This window comes from Pomacea canaliculata, linkage group LG1 (assembly GCF_003073045.1).
Source record: "Pomacea canaliculata isolate SZHN2017 linkage group LG1, ASM307304v1, whole genome shotgun sequence".
NCBI classification, from domain to species: Eukaryota; Metazoa; Mollusca; class Gastropoda; order Architaenioglossa; family Ampullariidae; genus Pomacea; species Pomacea canaliculata.
In genome coordinates, this window is record NC_037590.1 from 10,269,577 (window position 1) to 10,296,029 (window position 26,453).

Here is a 26,453-nt window from a genome sequence, read left to right on the forward strand (position 1 = left end):
TACATGTGGAAAGTCTTTTTCTGTTTCAAGCATATCTTCCCACTTTCTTGTTTGTAATGGAAATTTCAGCTAGATTTTTTTCTAAGTTAAAATTTCTCAGTACAACCTTATTATTAATTAAACTTAAGTGCAAGTGCATGAAATTCCTGTGTGGGAATGTTCATAAATAATACGTACTCTTTACTGTGTGTTTGCTTTATGTTGGTTATAATATATTTGTAATTGATGGCTTATCTCCTTATTGAAAATTTGTATGCATTTAGCCTGCCTATATTATATGATTTCCTGCACCTCATCATGCTCCATTCTTCAATTATAAATTGGGTTTCTTTTGTATATCATCTGTAGTGAAACTCTTTTCCCTTGCATTATCTGTACACCACTTTGTCTATTTTCTGCAAATGAGCCTTTATATGAGTGTAGGTCCTTCTTAAATAACAAAATGTTCTGAGAGAGAAAGAAAAGAAGAGAATGTGTGTGTGTGAGAGAGAGAGAGAGAGAGAGAGAGAGAGAGAGAAGACACACATTTTCTGTTTTTGTGATAGATTTGCTATATATTTAAATGATCTTTTTTGCATCATAACCTTTTTGCTTTGTATTTAGTACATTATTAATAACATCAGCATCTGGACTATACATGAAATAGCAGCAGCAATAAAACATTTGTGTGTGTGGTCATGTAATTGCATGTCTGTATGCTTTACAGATTTTGTTGAAATGCATAGAGCTTTAAAGGGAAACATCTATACTAGTTGTCTTATGCTTTACAATAAACTGGTTATCTATAACTGATTTTTGCAAGAGATGCCAGACGTAATTTCAAAGATTTGCTTTATGACAATGAAAGTTTTTTTTTAAACATCACTCGTACATTTCATTTTATTTCCTGTTCTATATTGTAATTTTCACTTTAAGTTTAATATATTTGCAGCTCTTCAGAGAGCTGATCCAGGCCTAGGTGAGACTGGTGGTATGTCTCTCTCTCTCTCTGTCCTTTTTTCTTTCTTCTCCCATTCCATAAAAATACACACACACACTCACACACACAAGAACACAGGCAGACACAAAGACACATGGTCTATTTCTGTACCCGCTTTACATCTACATTTTCCTGTAAATATTTCTTATTTTTCAGATTTTGTGATGCATGTACCAACATTAATTTATGTAACCACTGTTTCATTTGTCATCATTTTTTAAAAATAAAAGCATATCAAAATTAATACCAACAAAACTCTCCAATAATACTGTAAACCTGTCTTTGGAACATGCTTTATTTAATTCATTATATTTATTTTATGATCATGAATTTACAGAAAAGAAGGAAAAGGGATCATCTGCCAAAACTGATGCTGGACGAGCTGCAGCTGTTCTTGCTGCAGCCACTTCTATGCTGTACGTTCCACCCTTAGACACAACAGAGTTATAATACTTATAATAAGCTTATTTGTACTGGCAATGATGCTGAAATAGTGTGTGCACTCAAACTGTGTGTGTGTATGCATACACTGACAAAATGCAGTTTGTTAGATAAATAAAACCAGTTGCTGAAACAAGGTGTGAATGTTTTATAAATAAGGCTTTGTCTTTATGCATATTTGCCACAGTCTGGTAAGCTTTGTGTCTGATCGCTGCAAACAGCCCTTTAATTCAGTATTTGGAACGTGTCCACAGGCCTGCAAGTGGTCGCAGTGCAACAGCACCTCAGGATTCAGTTCGTGATTCCATGTCTCTGCACTCTACTTCAGAAGCTCCTATGACACCAGTGGATGAGCCTTGCAAGTTTGATTCTACTGGCATGTTTCACTGGTGCCCAGACAGACCAATTCACGAAGTTGTCATGGTGAGAAAAATGTATTAACGTGGCATCTTTCTTTTAAGACTAATCAGAACATTGAGATGTTAAAGGTGTATCAGCCTAAGGCTGAGAAATATTTTCTGTTACAAACACTAGATTTAAAAGAAGAGCATACATCGTTTTGTAAATTTAGTGATGTAATACTTTGAAGAATCATGTGAGTGCAATTATCTTCCATTACTGAGGTTTCAAGATCATCAGCTAGTTATATTTATTATAGATTAAGTTATAAAAAATTACATATTTCCATATTTACAGGATCGCAATCAGGCTGTGCTAACAGGTTTGTCCAACCATGTGATAGTGTGCCTGTTTGCTGATGCCAACTCTCCTTTGATTGGCCTTCGTAACCTTGTGATGCCCCTGAGAGCCAGTAACTTTCATTACCATGAACTGAAGCATACAGTCATTGTGGGCAACCTAGAATATCTACAGCGAGAATGGAAGACACTTCAGAACTTTCCTAACCTGTCCATCTTGCCTGTAAGTGTGACACTGAAGGTGCAGATAGTGTACCACAATAAATTTCATGACTTAAACCTAGATCTTTCCTTGGATGCATTTCTATCATCATTTAGTAATATTGTTGTTGGATCATGCTTGTCCAATCTAAATTTTGAAATGATAATGAAAATGAATTATAATTCTGTCTCCAGCCTGTTAGAAAGTGTCAGAATATTACCATTTGTCCAAGTCATTTCGGGGGAACTGGACTTTACTTTTTACCTGTTATTTTTAAATGAATAAAGCCTTACGATTACCTCAAGCAGTGAGTCTTGGTTTTGCCTTTCAAAATATCAGATAGGGAATTCAGCAGGCTAGGGGCCCAGAGTCTTAGAATTTAGACTACACATAAATGCCCATTCCCTAAAAATGTTTTCAACTTTTTTGATGTTCTCTCAATTTTTTCACTTTTTATTACTTTTATATTTGTCCACGTATATTGTGCTATTGATTTGCAAACAATAATTCATCTAGCCAATGCTGATCTTCTGACAGGGGTCACCTTTAAACCGAGCCAACCTTCGGGCAGTGAACATCAACTTGTGTGACATGTGTGTCATTGTGTCAGCAAAGGACAAAAACTTGGATGATCCTAACCTTGTAGATAAGGAAGCTATCCTGTGTTCCCTCAATATTAAAGCTATGACCTTTGATGACAGCATTGGCCTTCTCCAGGCATCTGCCCATACTCCAGGTAACAAAGAGTTCCCATCTATCCATGTCCAGTCTTAAGCATTTTAGCTACAATAAATATTGCTGTTATTCTACAGTTTCTAAAAGAGACAAAAGAAATTAATAGTTCCATTTATTGTTAGGTTTGTGTACCAAAGATAAGTACAATCTGTCGCTACTTCACCTTTAAATCCATAAAAATGTTTGTTACTTCTAGTTTTATCTCACCTTGACTGAAGCAGCTCACTATTTTGCTGACATTCCATATCATCTCCTCCAAAAACTCCAGAGTACATAACTTTGCTGCCAGACTAACTGTTAGTGCACACAAATTTGCTGTCATCCCTCTGTTTCCAAAGATTTTTTCCAATCCCTAAATAGATCACAAACTATGCTCCTTTTGTTGTTATGTTATCAGCATGACTGCTTCTTGCTATCTTAGACCGGTCCGGTGGCGCAACGGTTAGCGCCTGTCACCAATACAGTGAAGGTTGGCTGCCCAGAGTTCATTTCTCGTCTCGGGCACACTGTTCTTTCTCTGCACGTGGCATCTGTTTACAGGGCTGGCTGCCTTGCCGTAATATAGCCTTAGTTGCTGGCACAGCAAAAACACCAATTCCCCCCCTCACTCTTGCTATCTAGAAATATTCTTGCTGTTTAAATCTTCATGATTCCCCTTTGAAAAAATAAAAATCTCAGGGACCAGGGCTTCTGCTTACGCAAAAAATTGCGTACAGTACGCATTAAAAGTTCGGAGGACCCCTTGAATTTTTGTCTATGGGGTCCCCTCCAAAGTTGGGCAAAGGACAGGGACCCCTTAAAAATCTGAAGACCTGGGACCCCAAAGAATTTAGCCTTAGCAGAAGCCCTGGGGACTGTTCTTTTATCTAGGTTCTATAATCTAGAAAAATTCTACACAACAGTGACCCACCCATCCCCTTCTCTCTCTCATGTCATTTGCTGTGCAAATTTGAATGCATGGATGACTGATAGGATGAAAAGAAGTATTTGGATTCTGTTCATTCTTTTTCTTTTTGTTTTTTTGTAAATGTCTTATGTTTCTTCGTCAGGGACAGGTGCATGTGAATATTATTTTCATTATTATTTACATTATGCTGACAGCATTTATGCCGCCTGGCTTCTCTCCTCTTGGAAGCCTGTCGACAATGAGCCGTAGGGACTCGGTTTCAGGCTCTAACATTCCTCTTATCACAGAACTGGGTATATATGTTTATGCACACTTTTCATCATTACTGAGTTATACTCTAGAATTTTAAACTATATTTTATCCATTTGGGGGGGGGGGTTAAGGAAGGTCAATTTATATTGTATACTGATGAAAAAACAATTCTTTTTTTCTTAACATTTATTGATGCCTTTAGTAAAAGCTTAATGGAATAGTAAAACAGCCTTAGTGGTATTGAGATTTTTTTCTGGGGCAAATTTTGTAGGTTTATTTATGCTTGCCCTTTTAACCAAAGGATTCAGAAGTAGTTGATTTGTATCAGGATTTATTTCATACACTAATTTATATTTTCTGTTTAGCAAATGACTCAAATGTACAGTTCTTGGATCAGGATGACGATGATGATCCAGACACAGAACTCTACATGACACAACCTTTTGCTTGTGGAACAGCTTTTGCTGTCAGCGTCCTTGACTCTCTTATGAGCACAGTGAGTGAAAACTTACATTGTTACAAGGGTATTTGCACCACCATCACATTTCTTACACACACAAACACACCATGCTGATGACATATTTTCACCTTTTTAATGGAATAATTTCAGAATCTTTCCCCAAACTCGGATATTGTTTTATAGTCATAAGGATTTTAAAAGAAATATTTTAATGGACATGATAGGCCAGGTAGAGTTAAACAACAAAAAATCTGAGCTGTTTAAGAAATGTTGGCAGCTTAAACAAAAAAAAAATGTTGCTATTTCTCTAGAGCTACTTCAATGACAATGCCTTGACCTTGATACGGACCTTGATCACTGGTGGTGCCACACCAGAACTTGAGCAGATTCTTGCTGAAGGAGCAGGCATGCGTGGAGGCTACTGTACACCAGCTGTGCTGGCTAACAGAGACCGCTGCCGTGTCGCACAGCTAACCCTTTTTGATGGGCCTTTCAGTCAGTTTGGGGTCAGTGTTTAAGTCAACCTGCAGTTTGATTAGAGAGCAAAAACAATATCTTTATGCAGTGTGAAATTATTATATGCATGTGGTAGATTTCTTTATGGTTGTTTTATCATAATGCTATCTGCCCTGAGGAAACTGTTCTGCAGCAACACCTAACAATTTTATGTACTTAGTTATTAAATGAGTTTAAATATTCATAGAACAGTGAAATCTTTCCCTGGCAAAAAAGTATACTGTATATTGACTTGTAATTAATGATAAACATAACAGACTTGTGAAAACACTCATAGCCTTTACCCTTTATGAATGACAGCATTAGGGTGTTAAATTTTTATCTTTCACACACAGGAAAATGGAAAGTATGGAGATCTTTTTGTGTATGCCTTGCGAAACTTTGGTATTTTATGCATCGGACTATATCGATTTCGTGACACAAATGAATCAGCGAAGAGTCCTTCATCAAAGAGATACGTCATCACAAACCCTCCTGCAGACTTTCAACTTTTACCCACTGATCAGGTAAAAATGTTGTCTTTTCCTTATTTTTTAAACCAGTAGACTTTGATACTATCTCTAACAGTAAGGTAAAGTTATTAGCATTGAAAGCATGTAGGAAAAATGCTGGAAACTTTGCATAAAAGGTGTTTGTACTTTTCCCCTATTTCTCTTATCTTAGACATCATCATGTCTAATGACTGTCTTATCTGAAATGGGATAAACAACCTGTATACGATGGGTGCAAGAGTAACCTTTGTCACAGTTACATAGATATTGTCCTTTACAACAAAAAAGGAGTCGTTGGCCATTTCATTTTAATAAAGATCTTTGCACTTCATCCAGCCGGTCTTTATTGGATTGGACTCGAAAAAAATTGTACTTTAAAAAGCAAATCATGAATACATTAAAAAAATATTTTACCTCCAATACTGTTTGTATTTTCATGCATTTATATTTATAATCATAATTGTTTTTACAGGCCTTTTGCTTCCAGCCTTTCAGTTACAATGAAGGTGTGAAAAAGACACGTAAAAGAGGTCCCAGAAATGCCCGCCATGAATCAGATACTTGATTAACTTTCTAAAACTTTCTGTCTTAATCGGCTTGAACACATTGACAGGAATTTCCTGAAAATACTGTTACGCTGGAAAGTGTTTTTTTCTCTCGAAATATTTTACTTGTGAATGTATACAACCATTTTTAACTGCACAAGAGCATATGTGTGTGTGGATGCATGTGGGGTGTGGTAAGTCTATCATGACATTAATCTGCTAGGTGCCAATACCCAGGAAATCTTGTCAAAGTCTGAAATGTTTTAAACTTTCAGGATTTGGCACCTGATCCAGTAAGCAATGGAGATTTACTTTAAAAGTTTTTAGGAGGGAGGTGAAGTTAAAAAATAATACTGAACAAAAAAGTACTAAGGGATGCTGAACACACTAATCAGAGTAATAACACTGTACACCATATTTAGAAACACACTGTCAAAATCTCTGGAAGAGTGTGAAGAATAGCTAAAAGATTAGGGACAGTTGGTTGCAAGTACTTTTTTTAGAAAGTTCATATTCCTGGAGCCTTTTTTGTGGGCCTAGGGTAGGGTGAGACAGCATTGCCATTAAAGGGTTTTGACTAACAGGATTATAATTATTGTTGATACTTTACTGTCCTTTGATTAGATGTTCTTATTTTATTTTCTATGTAGATTAATTTATCTTAGCACATTGATTTTGTTGGATATATTCTTGTCTAATTTAATTACTTGTGCAGATGTTCTATGCATGATTCATAAGTTTCATTTTTCAAAACTGCACAGTCATAAGTTTATTTTACTAATTACTTCTTGAATTTTTAACTATATATGGCTGTTAACAAATTATTTAATAATCCAATTTTCATATTTTGGGGCCCCCCAAAAAAAGCTAAACAGGGTACACAGTTTTTAAAACTATTGTGGTATTATTAATGCTTCCTTTTTTTTTTTTTTTTACCTTGCTGTACCTCGTAGTCTCCCTGATTATGTGAGTGAGTGTTCTAAAAGCAATTTTTGTGATACAATATACATAAAATACTATGCCATGTTTGTGCAATACAAAGAATGATAGTGAGGAAGAGTGGTTGGGGGGTTGGGGGCAGGGAGGTAGTACAACAGATAAGAATACAAAGTAACAGGGCCGTTCTGTGGGTAATAGAAACACTACAACACAGCAAAAAAGTGAGTTTAAAAGTATATGTATAACAGATGCAATTTATAACACATTTGTTAAAAAGTGCACAAGATGAAAGTAATAGATTGAGGAGAATGGCAAACTGTGAAATAATCAAAACTAAATGACTCGAAGTAAATGATAGTTTATTCATGCAGATTCTAAATTATCACAAAGACTATTTAGTTCTAGCAGTTAATGTATGCTCACAAGAGTATGAGTGAAAGAATGAGTAGACTTTACGATGATTAGAATAACAGTTTCGAATTGTTTTAACACCTCACCCTTTTTGTAAATATTTCTGTTGGCCTTTAAATTACTCCTAAACTTCCTTGCAAGATCATGGTTCTGCATTTCTCAAACCATTCAACCCACCCATCACCACTGAAATTCCTTGCTGAACACTGAAAACTGTGTCATGTTCTTGGAATGAACTTGTAAATTCAGATGTTGAATCATTCCCAAGGTTTATACCCCACATTCTGCTTGATTTTTGATTGTTGTGTGTGGTCTCTCCAATATTGCTGCAGCCTAAATTCCTGTTTGTGATTATAAAATGTGATTTTGGATAGCTACCAAACACAGATCAATTGAGTCGTTCCCCATCTTTCTTTCATGCAATGTCAATAGTTTACAACATGGCTAGATTAACATACCAGCTCTCTGCATTCTCAGAATGCAAAGACAAAGTTTGACCTAGGAATAGATACCAAACTCTTTATATTCCTGTTTATAACAGCATTATCCCTTTTAAGTATTATTCTAGCTTGGGGAGATGATTATGTAACTTTCATCTATACAGCCATGGAATGGAGCAGGACATGACTCCAAAAAATACTACACATACCCTCTTCTCTTAAGATTGTGTTACTGGTCTTCATTTGATGTTCTAGTGGTGTTCTAGCTTCTTGCTCTGAAAGGTCCATTCCCAAGCCAACTTCATCCTGAGATTACTCCTGTCTATAACCCCAGTCTCATTTCTTGTGGTGATCTGGCCTCGTTCACTGACCTACTCTTGGTCTTGTAGCTTAGCAGATAACCTTTTTCTATTGATGGTCTCTGATTTAGCTTATATATTGTGAATAATACTTTAGAGCATAATAAGTTTCAGAAAACTAACATGTTTATCTGCTTTGTTTTTTCTGAGGTATGGCACACTAGTTGTTAAGTGCTATCTGGCTTGATAACATGAAACAGCTTTAATAGTGACATATATGCTCATTTGAACTCATTGATTAACATAAAACATGAGTAGCATCTAGCGACTAGTCCTGTAATAATGCAAAGATGGGAAAGATGTGTCTTTTTCTATTCTAGATGATGTTTTGATAATTTAGTATTTTCTGATGTAAATATGCACCAATTTTTTCCTACCATTGAATTACAGGATTTGAACATTTTTAGAGTCTAGGGCAGTGAATATCTGACAAGAGTATATTGCCTAGCACTACTTTTTACCAGTTCGAAAAAATGACTTCTTTGTTATTCAGAGTTGCTGTGGGGTGAACTTAGTACCAATATCCCTAGTAGCATAATGGCACTCTCAAAAATGGTATTGTAGAAAGCTGAGTATTGGGTGAACTGTTTCAGGACAGATGACTTCAAATAAAATTTAGCTGGTTGCTATTTTGTAGTCCAGATAGTTCAGTCCTTTGATCTGTGGTAGTCATCAGAGGGGACTGGACAGATACACCAACTGGAAAGGGTCTCCAGTACCATTTGCTGAGCTGCAGAAAACCACTCCTTTGCCAGCCATTTCTTCCTGTTGATCTCAGGTTTACCTCCCTTCTTCATGGTGCCCTAGAAGAATTATTTTGGACATGTGGTGTGCAGGGTCACATGGCCAGAAAAGACTACAGTGATCCTTTATAAAGCTGATAAGTACATAAAGTCTCTCCTAAATGCTGCCTGCTCCTGTGTCACTTAAATTCTCTGCAGCTCTTTCAACTAGTTCCAGCAACTGTAAACAGTAAATATCTGTATGATCTCAATGCTTTTTTCCCCAGCGTATGTGTGCACATGCATCTATACAACCAAGTATGCAACTTCAAGGATGACAAGATACTTAGCTCCCTGACACGGCCTGATATATTCTAGATAATATGTAACCATGTGTGGGGTTTCATACTTTGCTAGAATATGCTGTCTCTTGCCAGGTTTAAAATAAATATGTTATCAAAGACAAAATTTGCATACATTATAAAACAGTTACAAAATAACCACTGCTACTTCTATAAGCAGCATCTAATCACTGCAGGACAATTAATGCACAAAATTTGGATGGAGATAATAAGATTAAGTGCACATTTACTTAAATGAATTAAATAGAAAAATTGGAAACATAATACTAGTACAGTGGATTTGAATGCATGTTTTGAGGTGAAGCTGCAGAAAACCATGGCTCATCTAAATGCAGTTATGAACTGCAAGAAACCAAAATGTTTAAGAAAAAAATTGCAACGACTTTTTATTTTCTTATTGGTTTGGGTATCAAATTCTTTCCTCCAGTGGTAAGGTGACCAGACGTCCTGCTTTAGGCGGGACAGTCCCGATTTTGACCTCGTGTCCCGCCTGAATATCGGGCGGGACGCACAATGTCCCGCTTTCTGGCTTTCTGGCAAGTCCATCAAATGTCCCAGTTGTCTTTAAAAATCACTTTTTTCGGCGTTCTTTGACGGTGACGACACCATCATCGGCACTTGTCCTGCTTTCGCCCCCGAAACGTCTGGTCACCTTATCCAGTGGCCAACTATTTTTGCTGCGTGTCAATCCACGAAATGTTACCTCTGTCTCCAGTCTCCTTTGAACACATTCCTTCTGAAATACAGTTAAGGTGAATGTCATAACAGCGAGATCCTCACAGTTATGTGCTACATGGTATTTTTCAGCTGGCAGAAAAGGGATAAATCCTCTCAACATCCAGAATTTCTAAATTTATCTTTTTACCTTTGGCACAAAAGAACAGGACGTGCAGTCAGTTTCTTGTACACTCATCTCCCCTCCTTCAGGTTGAACAATGCTTTCCTCTTTACCCAATATTTATTATTTTAAACAGAATAAGTGATTGTAAAAAATCTGTGACTAATAAGATTATAAGAGTTTTATTATTAATTAAAGGAACCATTATTACGAGCATAAATATGGGGTACGCATAATTTGAAAGCATGATTTAAAAAAAAAATTGATTTGGATATCTCTGCCAAGTTGGTTTAAAGCACAAAATATGATTGCAATTTAAGCATAAAATTACACAAATTCTTAAATAGCAAAGTTTCTGCACTCAAGTCCTTTTCTGATTAATACCCATTTGTTACAACTATTTATCCATGTATTTATCAGCTGTTGAGTTTTTGTTATTCTCAGAATATGGCTGTGATATGTAAAGAATGCTATTTATCAAACCTGTCTTTGTCAGCATTTGCAATCAAACTTTGTGATTTTGTATCTAAATACCTTTCCATAATTGTAACATACATGAACTAATGCACACACAAAAGCTCTGTTTTTACTGCAGCTGTGGTCTTTCTGTTTTTCAGTGTTCAGTTAAGTCAGAGAATTTGCCTGATATCTGCATTTTTTTTCCTTGAGTCATTTCAAGTTAAGATGGAAGTTGATGTGCTTTTTGGACATTTATTTTTGTGGCCTTTTAACTTTTAAAGTTCTTATGCTATCTTTAGCCAGGAAAATTCCTGGACAGTAGGGTGAAATGTGTCTTGCTCCATGGGTAGTAAAAGAAAACCAAGTCTGCAACCCTCTCTTGTGAAATAAGCTCTGAGTACCAAAGTGTACTATGGCTGCAACAGGTGCACATTTTCTGAAAGGGGTTGATGAAAGCAGGATGTGGGAGAAGGAATTAGATTCTATTTTAACTGAATTCCTGTGTGAACTTTTTTCTTTACTGTTTGATCAGAGTGAATTGTTCTTTTAATTAAACAATGCAACATTTTGCTAAAGATTTGTATATGTGTGTGCGTGCGTGCATTGAATCTACACCTTTTTCATGGTCTGTAATGATGCCTTTCCTTGTAATAGATCTTTTCCATCCACATTTAACATTTCTTAATTTTTATACCAACGTTCAACTTCCTACTTTTTAGTTCTCTCCCTTTCCTATTCTGTTTTAAAGATCTTCTCAAGGACATCTTTCTCTGGACTACAGGCTGTCTGTTGAGACCAACTGGTAAAGTTGTAGGCTGTCAGGTCTAGATTCAACACTTTAATATCCAGAACGGTGATAACATTCTTAAATTTGACAACTGACTTGCAATAAATTTGTTACTTTTTTTTCTCCACTTTCCACGACTTAAGAGTCAAACTGAAAACACAAGAGACTATAAGCTCAAGCTTTTGTACCTCTGTCAATATGAGAGTTTGCATTGTTGGCTCTTTTTCATCTTGATGTCAACAGTTAAACTACGAACTTGTATTACTGGACTGCTGGCAGACGATTTTTTTTCCAGTTAACTACTAAAACAAGGCAGTTTTGTACAAAGCTTCCTGTTTTTTTCACATTGTTTAGGCTCGCCGAAACTAACAATGGAGAACTAGAGACTAAGCGTTGGTCTTGGCATACAGACAGCAATCCATATATACACCCAGAAGGGAATTTGTGCTTTCTGCCACATTCTAGCAAATTGACCAAAAAAACAAAAATGTCAGCAAGCACTCCAGAGATATACATCCATAATCTTATTGCCTCAAATCACACTGGTTTCACCGATATACAAACATACATATAAAATTTTCATTTATTCATGAATTATTTCCTTTTTCTCATCTGCCCCTTTCCCATCTGCCCTTTTCCCATCTTCCCTTTTCCCACTCGTCCTTTACCCATTTTCCCTTTTCCTGTTTTCCCTTTTCCCATCTTTACAGCCTTCCCAAACTGTCCTTTTTTTCCAGACTTTCCAGCAGTTTTTCTCTTTTTCATATCTTTGCTGTCATGTGTTTCATTTGCTCTGAAAAAGTGGAAAATGCAACCCATTAAACTCTGTATAAGAATAAATAAATTTCAATGACCTTTCAATATAAATCCTACCTAATGTCATGCTAAGGTGGTTCTAAGACCAATGAAACAGTACGAAGTTAGCTGCATATCATAAGCACAAGTACCTTGACTTTTTATTAGTAATCAAATACACAACACATAAAAGGATTTTAAGAGAAGGTAGATTATATTTCTATGCCACATTGTAAATACTTTCAGTTAGCATTAGATATTCTGCACTAGATGCATTCAGTAATTGTTTGCTAAAAGAAAGACATGGAAATGATGATGCTATGTGCTCTTTCAAATGTCTTAGGACAAACATACCTCGCTTGGTCCTCAGCATTCATAACAGCATTTGTTGCTTTCTGCACATCTAAGACTGCCTGCCCACTCTCAAGTTTGCTGATAATGTCTAAATGTCGCTGTTTCTCTTGAGCTGCTGACACATTATTCTGTTCAAACTGTGAACAAAATAAAATTAGTTCATAAACTTCATTAATCATTGGCCTAGACATTCTAGATTACTGAGAATATAGAAAAACTACAACAGTTCTATGAAATGAAGACAAATATTTTGAAGGAGAAATAAAGGTATACTGTTCATTTTGTATCTACATAAAACTTTGCACAAAAGAACAGACCTTCCGTTTCCTTCCTGAAAACTTGTTTTTTGCTTCTTTAGGCAAGGTTTCTGAAAACTTGCCCATGGAGGCATCAGAGCGGCGAGTCACTGCCAGACTTTTCAGGATCTCATCTTTTGCTGGAGCAGAAGATGCTGGGCCATCAGTAGAAACTGAAAGCCGAGCAGGCCATTAAATGGCGTAAAATATTAAGAATTTCAAGACATACACATTAAACTTAAGCATTATTGACATTGCACTAAGTTTCAATGATTGTCCACGGTAGTTTGTTCCTTGTCACTCCTCAAGGAGCATAGAACCGCAACAACACCTCGCCAGCAGACCTGGTTTTGGGCAGCCCTCTTAATTGTCCACATTACTTTGGTTAAAAAAGCAATTTTGGCACCAACATGACTTACATTGCAATGCTGGTAATGTGTGTGTGTAGGCAGCTTTACTGAAGCTATAAGACATAACTATATCCAAAAAAAAAAAGCAATAATACTTTTAAGTATTATTAAAAAACTGACAGATTTAATAAGTGCAATCAGAGATCTGTAAATGAGGTTCCCTTCTTTCACTTGCTTTCGTGGACAAACTAAAACAACAACCACCTTTCATCTTTCGAGCTCTCGCAAAATTCCGCAGGCGCTGTAGCTCATTTTTGGCCACTCTTTCTTGCTTTTCCTTCTTCAGTTTAGCGAATGGATCTTCAAATGCATCTAAATTAGAAAAAAAAAAAATCAAATACTCACTATTAATAGTTCTACAGTTTTTTTCCACAGTGATTATTGGTTTAACATTTGTTATTACTATTTACTATTATTGTTATTACAAAAATAAGAAAGTACTGTGCTTTTTAAACTCAATATTTATGAAGCATGAAAAATACTTAGCCATTAAAATAAAATTTTTCACCTTTATATTCTAAACAAAACCTCGAAAAATCAATTTAGCTTACCATGAGCACTTATCATATTACTATATAATGGTTTCAATAATCAATGCAACTTAAAGGTAAATTGGCTACCACTGGTTGCCACATTAGGGCCATTATTTCTTCCCCCCAAAAAATTATTCTATGTCACAAAAAATAATTTCTAAACAAAGGACTTTTTTCACTACCAAAATGAGTAGAAATTAAATATTCATACCTTTAACCAGTAGCCCTTTTTTTCCCTAAGAAAATCTACATCTCATCTATAATTGCATTTAAAAAATATTTCTGTGAAAACTTGATATGTGTTTAAAAAAAAGCCATATTAGTCACTTTGGGTAACCATTGTCCGAATGGAAGATTATCTAAATTGAGTAAAACCACAAGAAATAAGGTAACTTTCATTTGCCACAAAAAATTGAAATAAAATGTGGAATATTACCACCCAAGAATGTGTTTCACTCACTTTACCACACAGGAATTACAATGAATAAAACAACCTCTTTAGATACTACTTGTAGAGAAATAATTTACTTTTCAAAAAAAGCATACATACCAGCACCCTCCTTGACTTCTATTGCCCATTTTTCTTTTTCGCTATTTATTCGATTGTATCCCCAGCGTGGCCGCCATTCCTGTGGTCATAACACAGCAGAATGTTTAAAAGGTAAAAATATACTTGTAAATGATATTAAATAAACAAACAAGTTCATCTGTAGGGACTTAGTTATAACATTCTAAACTGTGACGTTCTATCATCCACAAACTGTGTGTGGTTTGAACAAATGTAAGCAGGATTTAGATTCTTTATAACAAAACATGATTTACATGCTAAGCAGAATCATAAAACGGTTCATAAATTAATAAATGGTTTATATGCTAATGTTGTATAAAACCCTTATAAACATATAACACAGATAAACACAAACCAACCTTTGCTTCAGGATCCCATAGCATGCGTCCTTTTTTCGTATTTTTAATTCCTTTCAGCTTGGCATATTGCTGCCACTTTGTTAAAGGTTTTTCTTTGGGGACCTGGAAAACATGAAAATGTATTGACTGAAATCCTTCAAAAATAAAAATCTAACATAATAGCTACTTTCAGAAGTCACTTCAAGATATACAAAAGTAATCAGTACAGGTAACATGTTCGAATGTTATATGCTCATGTGCACACACTGGCACAATTTAAGTGCCCTCAGAAAGTATTTTTGTAATTACCTAAAAAAAAGTTTGCATTAAAACATTTGTCAATGATACATTTGCTTGATTACAAATATAACTAGAATGGAAACATGCAAGCTAAAGAGAATGCTTATTTTAAACACACTTAAAGAAAGAATAGTTAAAGCAGAAATAGTAAATAAGCAAGGTACACTGCCAAACATTTGTCTTAACTTACAGCTTTTTCACGGGGAAGTTTCGTTGTAGGTTCAGGAAGCTGTAATCAGAAATAATCATTTTCCTTCAGTGGCACAGTGAACATTTAATATGTAGTGTTAATGGCTCACAAAGAAAGCATCCCAGAATTAGCTTTGAGATACTGTCAACATTACCTTGTTCCTTGACTTGTTTGTGTACCAGACCAATAGCTATGTAAAAATATGTTCAGTTGTTTGAAAAATTAAAGCTCACCTTCACAATTATGACATTTTCGCGTCTTTCAACAGGAAGCTAAAAAAAAAAGAAAAGAAAAAAAAAATGTAATGGTCAAAGGAAACTGAAAAACACTAAAATTATCTTGTTACACTATCTACGATAACATGAGCAATTAACTTACTTAGTAAGGATTCCTTTTTGCTGGTGATTTAATATATGACTTTTAGGGTAAACACTAAACTTTCATTCGACTGACTGAAAGATCTTAAGGATGCCACCTGAATAACTTTATTATAATGTTTATAACAGCTTTAAGCTTGTACATTTGTTTATTAAACACTATGCTCTCAATATTTCTTCTTGTGGATTCTTCAATACACAAACAATATGAATATATGAACATGCATGCAAGTGCGTCGGCAATTTAAACTGAGAAAATGTTTATTTAGCATAATCAGCTGCTCCGCGTTGATCTTTCTAATTACACGGTGAATGCGTTTGTCAGCACAATACCTCCCAGAGTCTGTTAAGAAGTAGCTGAACGTTGTCCCTTGTCACTGCTTTTAAACTCTCCTCTGTGTTTTTACTGCAAAAGTAATGAGGTGTAAAAGATATCAACACATCTTTTAACATTTATCTAACTTAATTGTTGCATTTGTTTCTATAGGTACTTATTACTCAAATCACTTAGTACCGTCAAGGGTAATGATTATAACTATTTTCATTATACCTTGCCAAATCCAACATGTTTGGATCATATATAGCAAGATTTCCCGCGTCTACTTCCACATCGAGTGCTTTTTGAACATCTATGCTTTTGAAATTCTTAGCTTTAGAGCCTAATATTTCTTCAAACTTCGCTACTTCCATATTGGCCATGCGGAGTCTCGACAGAACGGAAGCGGAAATAAGCTGGTAAAAGTTTGATGTAAGCAAGAGTGACTTCCCTTTGATTAAAAAAAAACCCAAAAAAAAAACAAAAAACAAAAAAAAACATCGATTTTATTATTCAATTGTCCACAATAGAGAAAGAAACGTTCCTTTGATTGGATCTGCTATAAGTAATACACTACACAATATACGGTCACACCTCACACACCCACTTACACTTGACCTCTACGCCACCCTAGTGTCAATTATCGAGGCGCGCGTATATAAACACACGTGCACCACGAAATAATATATCCACGTCCATGCATGCACAAACCACGAACTTCTATTACACTTTACTTATACATGTCCTTAATACAAACTAGGTCATTTGTTAATGGGCGTATCGGTTTCGTGAAACTGTAACCACGAATACTCACGGTGAAGACAGTTTACGGTTTTCTTCGTGATGGTTACATTAGTATAACATTTTGATGGAACAGTAGTTCAAATTACTGATGGAAAGTCGTTATAGAGTCAAGGATCGAGCTAGAGGGTAATTTTATTGGTCAAAAGTTATGGCGATATTTACAACTATTCCTCGATTCTCCTGTTGTGGCAAGACAAATGCATGCAGAATGAGCAGGTCGAATTTTAAGTTTATCGAAACTAAAAAATATTTCTGTGTTACAGATAGGTTTTTATGGGAAAAAATTGACTGCGGTAGATTGATATATGTAATCATTTATACCCAAGTTATAGAGGGAATCCCACTACATAAAGTGAACAATTAAAAACTGTCAAATATTTATAGTTGAGAATGCAAAGCAAATATCTCTCGATCTCCACGAACATTATTGTAGAAAACCGATTTCATTCATTCATTTAATATGTTCAATGCATGTATTGGAAGCATAAGGATTTGTATTCCATTTTACATAGCTGTTACTATATTATTGCAAATGTTTATGTTTTTAAAAGTAGCAGATTAAGGACACATAATACTCAATCTACGGCTGATATTCAGATCACAGATTATGGCTCAACCCTTTATAAAGCCACAGTGTCTAGATTTTCAACTTTTCAACACAAAACCATGAAACAACCCGGGTTTTAGTATTTGAATTTAGATCCTCAAGAAATCGGCGAGTTTACCCCCAAGCAAGGGACGTCATTCACAAGTGAACACGTCAACCTCTCAAAGTTCCTATATGGATCCTTTTTCAATTATCGCGATCTTCAAATTGTTTTACAATAGTGTGTTCGAAAATGGCTGGCTCTAGGGGAATCGAACGTGTCCTTGCTAAATGTGAAGCGTGTATCAGCGATGGGAATTTTTATGAAGCTCACCAAATGATTCGGACGTTATATTTTAGGTTAGTTGTTGTTTATGTGTGGTTTATTCTGATGGTTTGATCTGACAATTTCATTGTCGAATCTGTCAACCAGCCGGTGTTCCTGGACGCAAAACCAAAACGAATTAGTATTTGGCATAGTACCGCTATCACTTTAATAATCAGCGCTATAATATTCAGTTTTTTTTTCGTATAATGATTTTGGTTTTCATTCTAAAACAGTTTTAGAATTATATCGTTTTCTGTTTGAGGATTGTGGAATTAAGACTAAAAATAAATTTACTATTGAGCTTTTATCTGTTTTCTTTTTATTTGATATCAGATAGTAAGTTTGATGCCAAAATAAAACAGTAAGGTAAAATAGAATAAAAAATGAAAGATCTTGTGCCTTTTTTCGTATACATTTTCTAGATTTGCCAGCTTTTCTACTTAAAAAGCCTAAAGTGTGAGTTGTCAAGCTGGTATTGGCAATGGTCGTCTAGCTCCCAGTCTGCCTACGAACACATAGAAGCATTTAAAGACCCTAAACCCTGGTTGATAGCTGTTGAATCAAATGCAATTTTCAATGTCAAGTGATTGAGTTGTTTGCATATTCTCAGTAACTTTTGTGTTTAAGTGAGGTTAAATGTACCACAAGATCTGGTGTTAGAGTCTAATATATATATCAGCTATGTGTGAACTTTTTGAATACCCTGTGAACAGTTGTTAAATAAATGCTTAGCTTTATTATACTTATGCATGTAGGTACAGTGGACAACAGAAGTATGCTGAAGCCATTGACCTACTCTACCGTGGTGCTTTGACACTTTTGACTCATAATCAGGTAATATCAAGAGTACTTTCAGGGCCTCCGAAACCCACCATAGGCCCAAGGGTAGACAATCTTTGAATTAATCATTAATTGTAATCATTTATTATTTTTCCAGTATACAGTATGCTTACAAGTTATAATTACGGACAACAAATGTTTATACAGCTAGGATCTGCGACACTGCATGAGATGAACATTTTAGAGCTTTGTATGCATGGGTGCTCAGTAAATGAGGTAAAAAAAAAATTATTCACACCTCTTCTATAGGAAAATGTCACCAGTGGACATGAAAAACTCAACAGATTAAAGAAACGAAGATTAAAGACAATACAAGGTTTACACCCTTTACCCTAATGAATGTGTGGTGTCACATTTGTTGCAAATTTAGGCATAATTATTCTTTGAGGTCTAGCTTTTATTTTTCTCACGATGCCTTTCTTTTCACTTTTGCTCAAAAGAAAAGAGAACTAACAAAAAAATTACTGACCAAGTTAGGGCCCCTCCACAGCCGTGAGCCCAGGTACACCCTCCCTCTCGTCAGGCCTAAGTATTTAAGATGTATTAGAAGTATTTTGTCAGGGTATGAGAGATGTTCATGAGGGGATGATATAAAACTTCCTTAAACTTTGATGTCCTTTTTTTCACTTTCTGCATTTCTCCCTCATTTTTTCAGTTTGCTGCTCAATCATGAAACTTTTATGATTGACCTATAAAAAACCCCAACTATTGGCTAAGATATACTCCTTTGTGGCCTGCATTAATTGCAGTAATCCAATTTTTTTTTAAATGACTAGCTGATTCATATCCTTCTAACTTGATATTACAGTATGGAAGTGGAGCAGACCTCAGCCTTTTATTGGTAGACACTCTCAACAAATCTTGTACTCCTGTAACTGATGAAACAATGGGTAAGAGAGTTTATTCATTCCCACAACTACCCCTCTTTGGTGTTACATTTCTTTTTAATGTTTGTTTAATTGTAATAACATGCTAACCCATAGAGCATTTTGTTACCAGTGTTTAGCTTCCAGCTAAAATTAAAAACATTTAAAGAATATCACATGGGAAAGATGAGAAAAAGGAATGCTTCAAGCATATGCTACTAAAATCTTGCCATACAAATGGAAAATGGGATCTTATCCTCCTTCCTAACTGTAGGGGGAAAATCTAATTTTTAAAGGTTTTCAAAGAGAACTGCTCTTTTGAAGAAATAAGCATCTTGTAAACAAATCTACTCATTTATTATTCAATTAGACCTTAGCGAATCTAAAGATTGTGAATATATCACTCTCTAGTACAAATGTTTCAAATGAAAGGTAGAAATTCATGTTGATCCTTTTAACAGATCGTTTAGTGCATCTCTTGGAAAAAATGGATCCAGATTGTCCTGAGCGTATTGCTTACATCTCTCATGCAATCAAGTGGAGCAGCTCTTCTGATATCTCTCACAAACGGGGTCATCCTGATCTACATCAAAAATTCGGGGTCATCTTCTGGCATGGTTAAAAGAGACATTTTGCTTCAAACACATTTTTTTTTTTTAATTTGTAAAGAGTTTCCTCTATTTATAGGCCAGCATCACTGATGTGCATGTCCTGTGTTATACTCTCTGAACCAAGAGCAGAATAAGAGTTTATGAGTTGATAGGCACATGTTTGAGAAGTGGACTCCAGACAAATTAACTTTGTTTGTTACTCAGAGTTAGGAGAAATGGAACAATTTGAAATTGAATATAGCATTTCAAATAATGATAAATTAAGGTCCTGCACAATTCAAAATCAGTGACACTGATGTGTAACATGACATTAGCCTTGTAGCCATGTAAATGGCATTATTCAATGCTTCTAGAAAAGAGAAATTTTGACTGATACCCTTAATCACAGAAGTAAACCAAATGTAAAAGTAATCATATGCAGCATATATTTATTTTGAAAAAATTAGCTAGCAGCTGAATATGCTTTGGCTTTTTCATTTCCAGAACACAACTATCCGCAAGCACGATATCATTATCTTCACTCAATGGATGGTAAGGGATGTGCAGCTATGCTGCTCGAATATCATGTACAGCAGGGATATCCTTCTGAAGTGGATCTTTTCATCACTCAAGCAGTTTTGCAGTTAGTACATGTTCTCCTATTTGCTTAATCATGAAAATCTTATCCCAATAAATGCCTAATCTACAATCAATCTCTGAATACCATTTAGTTACTGTTAAAATACTGTGAGTGGAGAATCTATTTTGCTAATAAGCACACCAAAGTGATATTATTGTTTTTCCTTTCTTAGATATTTGTGCCTTAAAAATAAGACAACAGCAGCAGACTGTTTCAAAGCATACACAAGTGGACACCCTGCTATTAAGACAGGTCCACCCTATGTAATGCCACTTCTAAACTTTATTTGGTTCCTGCTCCTAGCTTTGGAAGGGTAAGTTCAGAATGTAATGATATTTTACTCTTGTAGTTTAAGCAGCTTTCTTGTTTGTATTGGTAGGAGTAGTTAAAAGTAGAGGCTTATAGCCTCATTAACTTAGTAAGTGATTTAGTAAGTGATTTAGTAGGTCTAGGGCACATTATGTGAAAGATAGAGTCCCCTCTTCTTCTTCCACTGCCTTTATTTTTTCTTGTAAAACAGTTAACCAGTTTTAATAGACAGCTGCTCTCTGGGCAGAGGGACTTCTTCAACTTCAAATGTCAGCCTTCTTCTCAAAGGTCATGTTGTGCGGCCTGTACTGTAACAATTTCAAAGATGTTTTTTTTTCTTCAATTTGTTCTTGTATAAACTGATAAGAAGTTAGTGAGGTTGGTGCTATTAACTTGTGATATATATTTGTCTATCCATGTAATTGATGTTAGGAGAGTAAAGTTAAGGCTCACTGTTAATTTTTCAGAGGAAAATTAACAGTCTTTACCGTTCTTTGTGAAAAATATCAGACCTCGCTTAGTAGAGACCCAAGCTATAAAGAAGTAAGTATTTCTAATGTTCTTTTTTTAAAGATCGTAATTAACAAAATTTCAAAGCATATACATATATACACACGCACACAATGATAGAGCTTTAAAATATAAACGACAGGTAGGCAGTAGTGAATTGTTTTTATTTTTATGCTTTGTAAAATGGAAAAGGAATAAAAGCTGATTTCATTTATGCAATCATTGATGCATATGATGATAATTGTGACCTGCCACCACAGAATGAGCCTTAGCTCGAAAATTTAAGATTTTGCAAATCACATATTTTGAAAATGTACAGGTTCTGACCTTTCTTTTGATACAAAAATTGTTCTAGTCCCAAATTTGAGTGAGTTATGAAGGCTTGAAGGGTGCTAAGCATGGTGGTGGTCTTTTTCAGAAAAGCAGGTTCAAAGATTTTCAGCAATTCCACCAGGTTTTTCCTTAGCAACGGGCACTTCTGATTATTCACACGAAATGAAATTCCGCATGATGATAAAATACAGCATGTTACATTATTTCAAGTAACAAAAAGTATATAGCAATGAATGTTTGTGTGCCTTTTAGTGCCTTACCCTGTTAGTAAAACAAACATTAATAGAAGAAAACTGTTACTGCATTCTAATTAGCATGCACACTCACAGAAACAGCAGACTAATACAAAATTAACTACTAGTGTGGCAAAAATGAGCAGAAAATAAAAAAAAAAAAAAAAAAAAACTGCGTGCTTTGACATACCAGAAAACTTGGAGAATGGACGGATCACACAAAAACAAAAATTTAGTGAAGCACAACTTTCATGCTAAATTGTGTTTATTCATGCATGTGTACTGTTCTGTTAATTCACTTGGCAGTGAATAAACACTTTCCCTTTTATTAGAAAAAAGCACAAAATGTTCCACAGGCTTTATGGACTAAAAGCTAATAATGCTTCATTATTCAGATGTTTCCACCATGCTTTTGCTTTATGCAGCATGTGTGAACAAAACCTGGTGGAAGGAACGAGTTTTGTCCCCTTCGGCCAATCACTCAGTGCCTTTTCTTTTGTTACCAAGGACAGCTCAGTAACCGATTCTCCCATTGGATAGTGTCGTGATCAACAACCAAATTTGTTTACCCCTTAACTTTTGCACACAATCTTTTGATTAATTCATATTTGAATCAGTCATTAAAGAGATTGAAAACACAGACTCTTTTTTTCTGTGGAAATCGGGACAAATCACCATGAGGTACCTCAATTCAAATTTATCTTACGACAATTTCTAGCTCTTATTTTAACATAGCAGTGTATTTTCCTGTTAGTTTAACAACCAAGGAATCCATTTTTTTTTTTAAAGTCAAGCTGCAGAAAATTCACCTTTCGGGGCATCTACTATGAAACTTCTCTGTGTCAGTTAAGACTCATTTCGTCGTTGTGGGTCACATTTTTTTATGTGGACATGAAGAAGTATTTTGCGACAAAAGATGCATCAACTGCAGCACACCATGCCACACCTTACTTTTGTTTACTGATGATCTTTCTGTGTTTTCACCCACCCACTCCCAACAGTATCTAGACAGAATTGGCCAAGTATTTTTTGGCCTTCCTCCACCACCAGCAGCCAGTCAAGGATTCTTTGGTAAGTTTGTATTTGCTCCTATGTTGAGCATTCTTTGTGTTCCTCTTAACAGTAATGCTCATTAAGGTTGAACATTCTAATTTATGCATATCAATTAGCAGGTTATGAGAATTTTGAATTTTTCCTTGGTGGTTTGCAATTTTCAGTCACAAGTTTAGTGTTTTTTTCCCCTTTTGGGTGGTATATGAGTAATTTTTCTCCCGCTTTAGATGGTACAAACTGTATGTCATAGCAGCATGTGAAGACCAGTACTGCGACGAATAATAATAAAGGAAACTCCACTGAAATGTCTCAAACTTGTAGTTTATTGTGATTTCAGGAAATTTCCTTCAGAACATTTTAGGAGGTCTTGATGAGGACTTTGATTCACCCTCCACACCTAGCATGTCTGGATCCTCTCATTCAGTGACAGCAAATTCAAGGCCAGAAAAAGTTATTGATCTTGATTGAGAGGCATCCTTTCTGTGTACTAAATGTCTGCAATGGTAGGTCTTGGCATTCTGGGGAGAGCAAAATGCATGTGAATATCACTCATGGTTTGGGAAAGAAACCTCTGCATTTCATAGATATCAGCGCTGCTCTGAAGCCATGCCTGGCTTGGTTTTTAAGATCAGAGGTGAATGTCTTTAAAAATACATTCTCTCCCATCTCCTTTGTTTACATGCCTTCAACGTTTGCAGTGTTCAGAGTTGATGTCCATAACATTGATATTTAAACCTTTCTGTGGTATTGACAGGAATGTTAACAGGATGTAAGCAAAACTCTTGGCAATAGTATGCAAGGTTTAAAGCATCAGTCTTTGCCTGAATGAGGTGTTTTAAACAAAATCTTTAATTGAAGAGTCAACTTAAGATATTTTAGCACAAGAACTCAGCATTTTGTGAGCAGATTTTGCAACATTTCCTTTTTAATCTTAGAGAACTGATTTTTAAGTGGATTTTTTCCTGGATACATTACAGAGAAATCAGTTGAAAAAAATTGCTTTATATGTCAAAGATATGGATAATATGGCATTAGGAATTGATATTCATGGGATCTGTTTTTTCCCTCTGAAATATAGAAAGGTGCGTTATTGTTATTTTAGGAGTCTTAAAGTTGTGTTAAAAAATGTTATGACAATGGCATATTTGTTGTCCAGTAGTTTTGTCTAGCTGTCAAACTTAAATGAGCTTTGTTGACATTCATGGAGGGTCAATACAGGAATTTGTCACTGAAGGACCGTTCTTGGCTCATTGTGTAATTCGAAAATCCTCAAGAAACAATGTTTAGACAAAATGATCATACCTATTACTTTAGGTTTTGGGGTTTTTATTATTATTTGGTGTGCAACTAGTTCTGACCACTTTCTATAAAAAAACCCAAAAAAATCCCCTTTGTGTTAGACACATCTTTTGGCATATGGCAATAGAAGGCAATGTTTTACACAATAGAGAAGGGAAACTAAAGTTTTGATTTTAAAAAAATGCCATGCAGACATTTTTTAGTTATACATACACAGGTTCTGAGAAAATTTTGTCAATATTCTGTTAGAATTTCATCCTGGATCTTTGCCTCATTTGCACTACTAGGCAAAATAAAAAATGGGATAGGTTCATTTCATTGTATAGTTTATTTACACCTTTTGAAATATACAGCAATATTTTTTTGTTTTTGCTTTGAAACATTTTGAAAGTATTTTTTCACTGTCACACAATTTCATAAAATGTGTTCTGTGGAAAGAACAGCAGCTTGAAATGCTGGCACTCTTCATAAAATGGACTGCTGCTTTAATATGTGGCAGTTGACTATTTCTTGTATAGCAGTATTTTCAGTGATGTATTGTCTGGTGATGATTTGCAAGTTAAAAGTTGGTGTGTGGGAAAGATTTTATCTTCTGATAAACATACCTTTCCTCTTTCCAAGGTTCAGCTGTTTGTGTGGTTTTTTTTTTTTGTTTTTTTTTTTGTCCTTTTGTTTTTTAAAGCAGCACATTTGATGTCTCTTAATATTTGTCTTTCCAGGGTTATGCGCTTCTTCGATCAATAATCACATGTTTCAACTAAACGGCTCATTCTCTTTACATATTTATTTACCCTGTACATAAATGGCCATTCTCATTATTCAGCATAGCTGGGTGCAGTGTAGATGGATTGGGAAAAAAATAGCACGTTTATTCCATGGTTTTTCAGAATGGTTTGAAAAGATAACATGCGATGCTTCAAGGTGTTGGCATCATCTATTTTCTTTTAATAACCTTCTTTTATGAAAGCTGAGCTTGAAATATGCCAATAGAAATAAAAATGTTAGCCAAAATCAGCATTTATGAAACAGCAGCAGAACAAGGAGCAGTTGTTATGGTAATGAAGCTGGCGAGGATAACTTATTTTGCAGAACTTTGTAGTTAGTATCATTCTTGTTTACACAATGTTTGCATTCTTAATGTGATTTCGAGCAATATTAATACAATTACCCATTTTCTGTTTTTATTTACATCTTAAAAAGTTGAGCTGTATGGAATGTTAAGCATAGTGAAAACAGTTGACATTTTTATATTTGTCTCTGAATGAAATCAGTTTAATTGGATGAATTTAATGCACATAAGAAAATGTCAGACTTTGAATGTGTGGTGTATATCAAGAAATGTTAGCTAGCATCTTGTGGACTAGATTAAATGTCAGGGATCAGTACTGAATAGCAACGAAAAAAAAAAAACCAAAAACCAGTAGTACTCCTAGCCAGAGTGCATGCTGTTCAGCTATAATGCATATAACTTATACAATTTTGAGAGATCAGTACACCAGTTGCTTTTCACAGTGCATGTCATAATATTTAGAATGTATGTTAAAATCCTTTTACCTCCAGTTGACATTAACAAGTTTGCTGCTGCCTTTTTGCTTTGGTGGTTGAAGTGCCAAAATGCCGGCATTACATGAGCTTTTCCTGTTATGGTTTAAACTGTTCAGTGACATTGTGCATGATTTAGACTGGGAATAGCATTTCCACATTTGCAGTTTAAACTGGGAATTAATGTCTGTTATTGTTTTTGGAGTAGGGAATATTGTTTGCATCTCCCTTCCTAATTCAGAAATGACATGAGGCTGCACTGTTATCATTAAAAACAAAAATTATATGTAACATAATAACAGGAAAATCAATTGTCTTTACAGCTTAAGAATAGTCAGCTTTAGAGGTATGAAAGTCTGTAATCATGTTACAAACTCTCTATTTTTTGGGTTAGGCTTCAAGTGTGTTAAAAAAAAAATGGTCCACATTTTGCTTGCCACTGGAATGGTTCTTAGGCATAAACTCACATTAATACCTCTGAAATAAACTTGCTACAAGTA

The 26,453-nt window shown here is 35.2% G+C and overlaps 3 protein-coding genes across 8 annotated transcripts in view; 2 read left to right on the plus strand and 1 right to left on the minus strand.

Annotated features, from left to right (window-relative positions):
- Nucleotides 1-11,331, plus strand: part of LOC112576630 (calcium-activated potassium channel slowpoke-like) — a 32,556-nt gene extending 21,225 nt beyond the window's left edge. For 3 of the 6 annotated variants that reach the window (XM_025259235.1, XM_025259251.1, XM_025259268.1), the window contains 10 exons: nucleotides 932-970; nucleotides 1,317-1,395; nucleotides 1,675-1,843; nucleotides 2,117-2,341; nucleotides 2,858-3,056; nucleotides 4,157-4,255; nucleotides 4,580-4,710; nucleotides 4,986-5,180; nucleotides 5,526-5,696; nucleotides 6,154-11,331. In XM_025259235.1, the coding sequence (XP_025115020.1) occupies nucleotides 932-970; nucleotides 1,317-1,395; nucleotides 1,675-1,843; nucleotides 2,117-2,341; nucleotides 2,858-3,056; nucleotides 4,157-4,255; nucleotides 4,580-4,710; nucleotides 4,986-5,180; nucleotides 5,526-5,696; nucleotides 6,154-6,246 (1,400 nt within the window). In that variant the 3' untranslated portion in view covers nucleotides 6,247-11,331. The remainder of the gene's footprint in view (nucleotides 1-931; nucleotides 971-1,316; nucleotides 1,396-1,674; nucleotides 1,844-2,116; nucleotides 2,342-2,857; nucleotides 3,057-4,156; nucleotides 4,256-4,579; nucleotides 4,711-4,985; nucleotides 5,181-5,525; nucleotides 5,697-6,153) is intronic. The other 3 variants (XM_025259244.1, XM_025259260.1, XM_025259278.1) reach the window with 1 other exon arrangement.
- Nucleotides 11,332-12,047: 716 nt separating this feature from the next.
- On the minus strand, nucleotides 12,048-16,451 carry LOC112576673 (ribosome biogenesis regulatory protein homolog). Its single transcript, XM_025259303.1, has 10 exons — nucleotides 16,255-16,451; nucleotides 16,038-16,110; nucleotides 15,561-15,599; nucleotides 15,328-15,366; nucleotides 14,859-14,960; nucleotides 14,482-14,560; nucleotides 13,603-13,710; nucleotides 13,010-13,161; nucleotides 12,693-12,829; nucleotides 12,048-12,336 (listed from the first exon to the last, which is right to left on the minus strand). Exons 1-10 carry the CDS (start codon nucleotides 16,401-16,403, stop codon nucleotides 12,138-12,140), a joined length of 1,077 nt encoding a protein of 358 aa, XP_025115088.1. The 5' UTR covers nucleotides 16,404-16,451; the 3' UTR covers nucleotides 12,048-12,137.
- Nucleotides 16,452-17,626: 1,175 nt separating this feature from the next.
- On the plus strand, nucleotides 17,627-26,453 carry LOC112576680 (Golgi to ER traffic protein 4 homolog). The gene is made up of 9 exons (XM_025259315.1): nucleotides 17,627-17,770; nucleotides 18,494-18,572; nucleotides 19,387-19,468; nucleotides 19,906-20,061; nucleotides 20,539-20,677; nucleotides 20,847-20,987; nucleotides 21,451-21,526; nucleotides 23,061-23,130; nucleotides 23,450-26,453. The coding sequence occupies exons 1-9, from the start codon at nucleotides 17,664-17,666 to the stop codon at nucleotides 23,578-23,580; spliced, it is 981 nt and encodes a 326-aa protein (XP_025115100.1). The 5' UTR covers nucleotides 17,627-17,663; the 3' UTR covers nucleotides 23,581-26,453.